Source organism: Polistes fuscatus, unplaced genomic scaffold (genome assembly GCF_010416935.1).
Source record: "Polistes fuscatus isolate 324 unplaced genomic scaffold, CU_Pfus_HIC Scaffold1, whole genome shotgun sequence".
Lineage (NCBI taxonomy): Eukaryota > Metazoa > Arthropoda > Insecta > Hymenoptera > Vespidae > Polistes > Polistes fuscatus.
In genome coordinates, this window is record NW_025112997.1 from 5877003 (window position 1) to 5886780 (window position 9778).

Here is a 9778-nt window from a genome sequence, read left to right on the forward strand (position 1 = left end):
GAAAATTCTGTGTAAACGGGATGTCGCGTATATTACACGCGTTTTTGATTAACAACACGTTTGTGTATTTCTGTGAAATTTTCGTATCTTTTTTTCATTTCGAGATTGTCATTATTTCCACTATACTATTTTCGTTTTTGAATCTTTTGTGAAAAGTTGAATCACTATTAATATTGGTATACTTTTGCTGTCCAAAAAGGTTACTAACCAGTTGATGAAAGTTTCTAGAAACGAAAGGAATAAATGGAAAATGTATGAAGGGAAAGAGAATTGCTATGTACTATTTACCGACATGCTGGATTGACAATATTTTGTCGTTTGTTTATACGAGATTACATGTTTTACAATAACTCTTTTATTGTAATATTCTGATCATTTTATTTTCTCTTCTTTTACGATTTTTCAAACAGTTGATATTTGTCAGAAAAAATCGTTCCATTTGTGCACTCGTTATAATTTTGAGACGAGATGGCATGAAGATTTTTTGTAAAATAATATAATCGAAAATTACGAGTTGAACAGTATGTGATTACGATAACAAAGAGTTTTCCGTTCAAAGATAAGATCTCAGAACAAGTAGGACTTTTATTAGACTCATTTCGAAAGAGTTCATTTTAGAATTCAGAATTAAGAATTTCATTTTAAAGTCAAAATAGTGTTGAGCAAAGCTCTTACTTTGGTACACTATTATAACTTATGTTCCATTCCGGTTTGAAATCATACATATATTACCATTCGTTCGTTTAAATAATTTTCTACAATAGATAATCCACCTTTGCGTGTTCGAGTTTTCAACATGCACGACCAAACGAAATAAACACATTTGCTCTCCACCGAGGATATTCTTAATCAAACGTGCCGCTCGGATATAGTTAAAGTCGGATTAAAATGAGATTCGAAGCACTTTCATCTAGCAATTAAAATATTCCCATGAGCTATATATTTTTAATCGTAAGACAGAAATTTGTTTAAATAGACACGACACGGACAAATATGACAAATTTTCGACCAATCGTGAATCAAGGTTTACGAAGATAATTAGAAATTAAATACCAAATAGTATTATAAATATGATAAATATTTTTATTACTAATAACGAATGAAAATATTCAATAAAACAAATGTTAAATTTATTCATTCATTAATAATTATAAATGTTATTATATAGTAGAAACATTACAAGAGAAAAAACTATATTTGGGATGTATCAAAGTTCACTTTTTTACAAAATAATTGCTTAATAATACACTATTTCGTATAGAGTTATTTTTTCTATACATCAACCAATCGAGCAGAGATTTTCTCAGGACTATGAATTTAGTTTAGATTTAAGACGTTCCGATCAGGAAATAAGATTGAGAATGATGACGATGAAAACATTCGGCCTACGGCGAAAAAGGGAAGCTCAAATAACAGAGCATTTTCGTAGGTTGGAAGTTTATACATTGGGGGAAATTCCTCAAGGGTATTCTAATCGATCCCTAGTGAGTGGTATCGGTCGATTCGAGGACATGGAATGTGGCTAAGAAACGGGAAAGAAGAAGAAGAAAGATGGATTTGGTATGCGAGTGGCCGTGTTAAACGTTTGCTCGAGTCGATAATTCGAGTCGGTTGGAGTCGCTAGCTCGCAATACTCCTTTGCAAGTGTGTACGAAGATTCCGAATCTCGGCGGGAAGTTTGGATTGGCCGTTTTCTCTCTCTCTCTCGCTGCCTCTCACACACACTTTCTCACTCTCACTCTCTCAATCTCTTTCTCTCCCTCTCTCTTTCTCTCTGGAAATCTACTCGTGGTACGGTGCACCACACGAAATCCCGGACTAATCTCAATTTACGACACCACCGCGAATCATATATATCCAAACCGAGGCCAGGAGAGCTCTCTTCGGTCTCACTTACTCTCAGCTCTTCTATAACCTAGAGGTAAGATCAATCGAATTCGTACAATTCCTTCTAACTTACGCTATAAATAAATATTGTTGCGTCAAATCGGTCGATCCATTACAGATTATAAAAACTTAATGAGAATAATGCGAAACAAAAAGGGAGAGATTTTATTTACTCATCTAATATTATATTCTTTTCATTCTTTCTTTTCGTTGGATGGACGTTAAGTATATAACGCAGGAAACGGAGTAGTAGTATCGTTTTATGATCGATATTAAAAACGAGGACGGCGAAGGTTTGATGAGTCGAGTGGTGATTAAAAATTATTAGACCTCCGTCTCCTTAATAGGATCGTTGAAAGACGGGAGAGAAGGGTGAGCGAGTGAGAGAGGGAGAGAGAGAGAGAGAGAGGAGAAAAGGAAGAGGAAGAGAGGTAAAATCGGAGATTGGAAAGAAGTGGGCGGCGGTAGGAGAGCCCTTGGACGTTCAACGACTGATATGATCGCATAGGAAATCGATTTATGTGGTCGTCATGCGCCTCTTTCTCACCGCCACCACCTCGTAATATCGTATTTTATTGAGATATATCGGCTTTACGTTGCTTGGAAGTAAATATTTTTCCACGGGCCCGCAAATTTTTCCGGAAATTCCGGGAAAATTCTTGGGCAGTGTGCTAAAGACGCGCGGAGAGGGGAGGGGTGAGGTTGGGGTTTCTAGGGATTCTTGGAAATACGCCAGAAAATTCAAACCGGTTCGTTTGGTTCGAAAAGAAAGAAAATAATGTACGCGCCCATCAATAATTTACACCGTGATTTCGTTAAATATTTACAAGTATCATTTACGAAACATGATTTAGAACAAGGATAAGAAAGAGGAAAAAGGAGAAAAGATGGAGGAAATATTAAAGAAATGTGTCGTCGTGAAATATTTGTCAGGACGCAGGACGCCGACGATCTTTCCATCTTTTTTTCTTCTTTTTATTTTCTTTCGAAGAAGAGGAGAAAAGTCGATTTAACGTCCGTTAAAAGGAAGTCATTCTTTTTAAAAAAGACGGCTTGGTGTAAGTACTTATACATTGTAAAAGGTGTCGGGGATTCACGGCCCTTCCCGACTTACGATATTCCGGAAGGATTCGCTTCCTTTCGCTATTATCGGCCGACGAACGGAACATCAATAACCAATTTCGTAAGACTAATATCGTGAAAATTAGTTTCCTAAGCGACCCCTTTTTGCCTCTTGTCCTTACTTTTTTACCCTATTTCTTAAGTCTCTCGAGTTTTATTTGTTTTTTCTTACTTTTTTTCTTTTAGAAAATATCCAATAGTTAGGTCTACGATCTTTTGGCGGTTTCCTTAATGTCTATCGTTACAACAAAGTACCTCGTGAATCTGTTTTTATCGTTTGCGATCGGAATTTTCACGTATGTTTCTCTTTTCTTCTTTTGATTTCCACCGATTAAATGTGTAAATACGAATAACTAGTAATCGGTTTAAAGAGAATTATTAAATAAGATAAAATTTACTCATTGATTCGTAATTTCGTTTTTTCGTTTGATCAAAATTGAACTATTGATTTTTTTCCTTCTTCTTCTTCATTTTTTAGTTTTCAAATGTGTTCCGATAATCTGATACGATTTCAAAACATCGAGCATAAATTACTGGTAATCCTTTGCAATTTTGTTTATTATTCTTCTTAAATAAAAAATTTAAAGAGTCGAACTATCGTTCATGAAAAAGAAAAAAAAGAAAAAAGAAAAGAGAGAGAGAGAGAGAGCGCGAGAGATAAAAAAGGAAAAACTTATCTTGAAGATTATGCCGCGGTGTCACGTGATCTAAGGCTTTTCCTAATTATAAATTAATTATTTCAGGAATTATAGCCTGATTGCCGTTGATGTGCGCTTTTTTCCTGGGGGGTAATTACCGTCTTCTTTAGCTGCGAGTCGAGTTTTATGCGCCTTACATCTTCCTTTTCTTAATATCCTTCCATTTCTTTATAGCTCTCTCTCTTTTTCTTTCTTTCCCTCTTTCTCTTTCTTCTTTTACTATAGCTCTTACTATCTTCTTCCTCTCTATCACTCTCTCTCTTTCTCTCTCTCTCCGTTTTTTTTCCCCTTTCTAAGTCTTCTCTATCCTACTTTCGTGCGTTCCCATCTTCCTTCTTCTCCTCCTCCTCCTCCTCCTCCCCCCTCCTGCCCCCCCATACTTCACCGAACTGCTGCTGCTGCTGCTCCTTCCCAACACCCTCAAACTTTCCTTTAGGAGTCGTTCGTTTTCCTTCCCTATCGTCTTTTTTTGTTGCGCCACTCGTCGTGGCGGTGCGGCACCTCTTTTCATCCTCGAAATTTCCACCTCGACGAATATGCATTTTACGAACAAATTCTCCGCAGGTTTTCAGTGCGTTTCGTAAAAAAAAAAAAAAAATAAAAGATAAAAAAAGAAAAAAAATAACAGGAAAAAGAACGCAAGAAGAAAGAGAAAAAGTAAGAAGGAAAGATAGAAAAAGAAAATACGGAACACGGGGGGGAGTCTTCCGTATCTGACAAATTGGGCAAATTCTAAAGTTTCTTTATTTTGTTAAAAGATACGAATAAAATGATTCGTTGAGTCGTCATTGAGATACGAAAAGAGCTTATTATCTCCTCTATTCTTTAAGAAAGAAGAACCTTATTCGTCGTAAATAGTTGCTTAATTAAATATCGGTTACACGTTCGCGTACAGTAAAAGTTTCGGCGAGGAAAAAAAAATACGTCATTTTATTTTTAAATTAGTTGTGATATCAAAAATTTGATTGAACATATTTTATAAGGGCAGTTAGATTATCATATATTAAAGAATCAGTTAATCATTAGGCTTTACAGATATAATAATTACAAAAATTTAAGATTATATAAAATAAAATTCAAAATAAAAATGTCAAATTTGAATGCTATAGCATTCACGTCCGCGAACGTGTTAAGCATAGAGTATCCTTAACCTATCGCCTATTAAATTTCAATTATTTTAATGTTTTTCCTTTTTATTTCGTAATAAATAAGAAAAAACTTGTAGAATAAAATTAATAGGGCATACGTTCGGCAGCAGCACAGTTTGTTGACACGATTGATCGATCGGTTTTTAGACTTGAAAGATGAATAGTAGTTTGTAACATTTTCTTTTTTTTTTCCTCCGATCTTCCGACCGTTCAAGTATTATTTCGAAAACAGATCGATCTTTTTCTCACAAAATGCCCGTTTAATATCGGTCCACGCGTGCTATTCTGAAATTTTTATGAAAAAAATTTAATTAATTTAACGTTTTTATTTACTCATCTTCAGGAAGAGATATAATTCGAAATAATGACGAGTGTAGTAGCGTTGCTAGGGGTAACAGTGTCGTTTGTAAATGTGTTTCTGTAATACGCATACATATATTTATTCATAAAGCGACACGTCTGCGTACGCACGCATACGTAGTCGTACGTATGCGTGTGCGTGTGTATTTGCCTATCGTATCTCGGTCGACCTCTCGTTTCCATTCTCTTTTCCCGTTTCTTCTTTCGCCCTAGCAGAAGAGTACTACTCGTACTTTCCGCCCTTCTCGCGGCGTTCTTCTACCCTCTGGAAAAATTCCTCGTTTTCTGGCCGAACCCGCGGCCATATTTTTACGTGGGGGATCTAAGGGTGCTGGGATGTCTATTAATAAGCATACACATCGGACCAGTGGCATCTCGCGATAAAAAGTGATCTATGTCGCTCGGATGGCTCTCCAACTTGCGACTAGGTAGCTGATATCGACGATTTATATCCACGAACAAATTGCCAGTCCGATGTATTCGACATTTTTTTTTTCATTTTTTTCTTTTTTCTTTTTCTTTTTTTTTTCCCTCATACTAAATGTTTATACTTTTAAGGTACTCGTAATCTTTTATAAGGGTCTCGGAATATTTAACTTTTCGGTCGTGTCGAGCATATTATATTATACCTAAATACACACATCCATATCTATGCGTGTAATATTATTTTCCCTATTACTCGTATTTTTTACCGACGGTTGTTTTTCCTTTTCTCTTTTTCTTTCTTTTTTTCTTTTTTTTTTTTTTTTTTTTTATTCTTGTTAATATCTTTCTTTTGGATTGGAAAAAAAAAAAAGAAAAAAAAAGAAAGAAATAGGAAAAGATTCGGAAAAGAAACTCGTTGGAGTACTCGTCGTATATTACTATTTTTGCCTTTTTCCTTCTCATCGTGCTTTATATGCGCGCGTAGTTTTGCCTATATACCATCGCTCCTTTTCATTATATCCAGATTGGAGTCCTAGATCGAGAAAAGGAAATGGAATATATATACATAATTATTTTTGCAGCAAGAAAATGCATAATATGCGCCAAGCAAACATATAAATATCGTTCGTCGAATAAGCTGGTTGGTAGGTTGTATTCCTGTGATTAGAGATCGGTATCGTAGTGAAATATTTTATTCAAACTTTTCTTATCAATATCTTATTAAATTTGGCTTACTTATATCATATCTCTCTATCTCTTAAGATAATCGTGTTTACCTTTTATAAAATATTCTTTTTGGAGGATGTCTCGTAATAATAATAATAATAATAATAATAATAATAATAATAATAATAATAATTTATCGGCTTTTAATAATATTTTAAATATGCACGTAATAAAATTGTTAGCTAGGGGGAATAATGGTAAACGTTATATCGACGTATAAAATGCATCGGTTCTTTTTGATTTATTTGACTGTAGGTAGGATAGTAGTATGGTAAGAATTCTTTGTGGCCCTCAGTCTGCATACTGAGAAACTCGATCTGTTTGCAAAAGAGACGGAGTTATAAATCACAGGGTATGAAGGCCGCATAAAGAAGAGAATCTCCACTTCTTATCGAACAAAAGAATAGCTGAATATCGAAAGACTATTTCGAGCGAACTGTGTAAAATGTAAAAATTTCTGGTTTCGCAATGGTTGTCAAAATTCCGTAGTATTATTTTCATTTGATATGAGAGATATATATTAAGATAGAGAGAAGTTAGGCTTTTATTTTCTTTTGAATATATGATCTAGTAAGTAAATATTCGATGTAATTTCAATGTATATCTTAAGAAAGTTTAATATCCATCCAAATTTTAACCCTTGCGAAATATTGCAAACGTCTTTTCAGTACAAAAATGTTATTTTATTAATTAAAAATACGTTAATTTTTATGAAACTTTTATCGTATCAATGAAAGTACGTCAAAAGTGCTATTTATCGAGGAAAGTTTTTGACCAATTTTCACCAATTTTCATTTCGTACCGATAGCCATTATTCATCCTGCAAAAATATTTTCAAAGAAATCTAAGGATCTTAAAAAAAGATTTCACGTAGTCTTATGATAGAAAAAGGAAGATGAAGGAAAAAATGAAGTGTATAGTGCGGGCCATCAACCTATCAGTTCCAAACAAGCCAAAGCAGATACAGAAACTTGTCAGTGCTGAACTAGTGGAACCGTGTCCCCATTTTGAACATGGAAGTTCTTCTTATTGGACTCCGAAGCCAGTTCACATTAAAATTTGTACTAGAAAGGATATGGAAAGAATATGTCCACCAAAGGTAAAAAAAGAAAAAACTACAAACCGATATCGAATCGATTTTTCGTCAAAGAAATAATAACAAAGATTAATATACCTAAGTTTATTATTGATTCTGATCATTTCTTAGTGGTCTGCTTTAGTGTTCAAGTCAAAGGAAGCCTTTAACGCTAACCTATTTATGTGACTTAAATTTGTATATGTTATGCATACAAAGTGCATCCAATCGTTAAATTTGTCGTTTGTAATCGAAAAGTTTGACCACGTTTTGAACACATCATGAACATATACAAACTGTTGACATGGAAAGTAGGTCTTTACTTAACGTGTTCAATACGTCTAACGATTTGAACCGAAGCCGAAGGGTAAATGCCCAAGTTTTAGTGGTTTACGTAAATTCTCAGCTTTTAATCGAACTTCTGGCTACGAAAGTGAGCGTTAATATTAGAAAGAGCAGGAAAGCAGATTGCACGTGGGTCGATACGAATCGTCGGTGTTTTGGAAACGTGTGATTTTATTTTACATTAATAAAGGTTAATAATTGCGTTTCGAATGAATTCACTTTTAAGGTCGTTGAAAAGATATAAGTCGATTAGGTTAATTCATATAAAAAAGAAATTATAGAGTTGGATAAAAAAATACCACAATCATATATGTTTTTTGTAATAGTAAAACTTTATTTTGAGTATTTATTTTATAAAATTAACCAAAGGGAAAGGGGTTAATAATTATTGGACTATTTGATATTTCAGCAAATGAATCGTTTAAGGATTTAATGTTAGATAATTTTCTCTTTGTAAGACAATTTGCAAGTATTTTAAATCCCTTCTTGTTAAGTGGATAAGTTACGAGACATGTCCACTTATACGATGACACTAACTTACCTTGGAATACCCAACTCCTGACAAGGTGGACAAGTGGTTGATGTTGTCCCAATGCTTGTACAGAATTAGTTAGTCGATAGCTAGTAGCGTTTACTTCGAATTAGTTCGACGGATGGTGTCGAGGAATAGCGACGTCGATTGCTCTCTAATGGAAGAGAACGGTCTGTAAACCTATACTCATTAGAGACATGTTCCTACGTGACTTCACAAATGGTAGTTAACATATCGCCAAGCTTATTATCTGTCAAACTATTCAATAGATTATCCTAGAATGTATCTATTCTCCCGAGAGGGACGTTTGAACGATTGTCTCCCTTGTGCACAACAATATCCGAATTTTCTATACTCGGAATTTCCTGACACATATATAATTGTATTCTTATATATTTATTATAATTTTAGATATGCGTGTGTCCATCGAAACCAAAGCCCAGGATGAAAAATCAAATATTTTTCAAAATGGTAGGTTTTATATTGAAAAGTGCTATCGTAAGCACTCTTTTCTATTGGATGTACACGGATGGTACATTGCCATTTTTCCCAGACATTGACAAAGTAAATACACGTAGCATTCTTCGTGGTTGCTGCTTTCTTCGCATTATTGTACACCATTCTCATGAATACTTACATTTTCTTCTTTTTTGTTTGTTTTTGTTTGTTTTGTTTTAGATCAATATACCACGATTAGAGAACGCTAGGTACTCGTTAGTTCAAAAATATAATCGTGCGGTTTTTAGGATCATGAATGTTCTTGTCGAAATACCGCAAAAAGTTCATCGAAAGCTTTCGACTATTCTCTTTAGGCAAGAAAAGACGAGTGAAGAAACGATCGAGAATGATTATACTGACAAAGGATAATAAATAGAAGTACTCATATACTTAATGTTTTAATTAATTTTTGAAAATTACAGACTCTGTATGCTTATTCGATCTTTTTTCTTGTAGATCTTCGAGGAATGATCGATAGATCGATTAAATGTCATATATTCATATAATATTACAAAATTCGGGAATTGATAATAATAGGTCAAACTATATGATACATGTTTTATCAAACTTTTTCTTGTATTGTGAATTTGATATTCTACAATATAATATTCATGTTTGTTTTGTCGGTGAAATGGATTTCAACGTCAATGTCTCGACGTTCAACTTTTTCTCGTAATACCCGAAGAAATCATGTCGTAAAATAAACCCCGTAAAGGGTTTCGAGTAAATTGACTTTCTGCCGTAATGTGTGCAGATACGTGTATACTTTTGTTGTTACATAAATATATTTCTATTATAATGACATGGACATTAATATTTATTTGTAGTGCTTTTAGATCAAAGAAAAAATCTTAATGTCATATAATATTTAAAAATATCTTTTGCGATTATACTACAGCAATGGTAAAAAGGAAAAAAGAAGGAAGGACTGTTAGCTTATGTCGCCTGTTCTACAGATTTT

General features: G+C 34.0%; 1 protein-coding gene across 1 annotated transcript; it reads left to right on the forward strand.

The window, feature by feature from the left end:
* The first annotated feature begins 7262 nt into the window (after window positions 1-7262).
* LOC122521923 lies at window positions 7263-9268 on the forward strand. The gene is made up of 2 exons (XM_043642676.1): window positions 7263-7466; window positions 8998-9268. Exons 1-2 carry the CDS (start codon window positions 7263-7265, stop codon window positions 9184-9186), a joined length of 393 nt encoding a protein of 130 aa, XP_043498611.1. The 3' UTR covers window positions 9187-9268.
* Window positions 9269-9778: the final 510 nt, after the last annotated feature.

Excerpts from the sequence above, each read along its gene's own strand:
- LOC122521923 (XM_043642676.1), top strand. The coding sequence starts at position 7,263 with ATGAAGGAAAAAATGAAGTGTATAGTGCGGGCCATCAACCTATCAGTT. Across the intron at positions 7,467-8,997 it reads AAAGAATATGTCCACCAAAG|ATCAATATACCACGATTAGA; the intron begins GTAAAAAAAGAA and ends GTTTTGTTTTAG.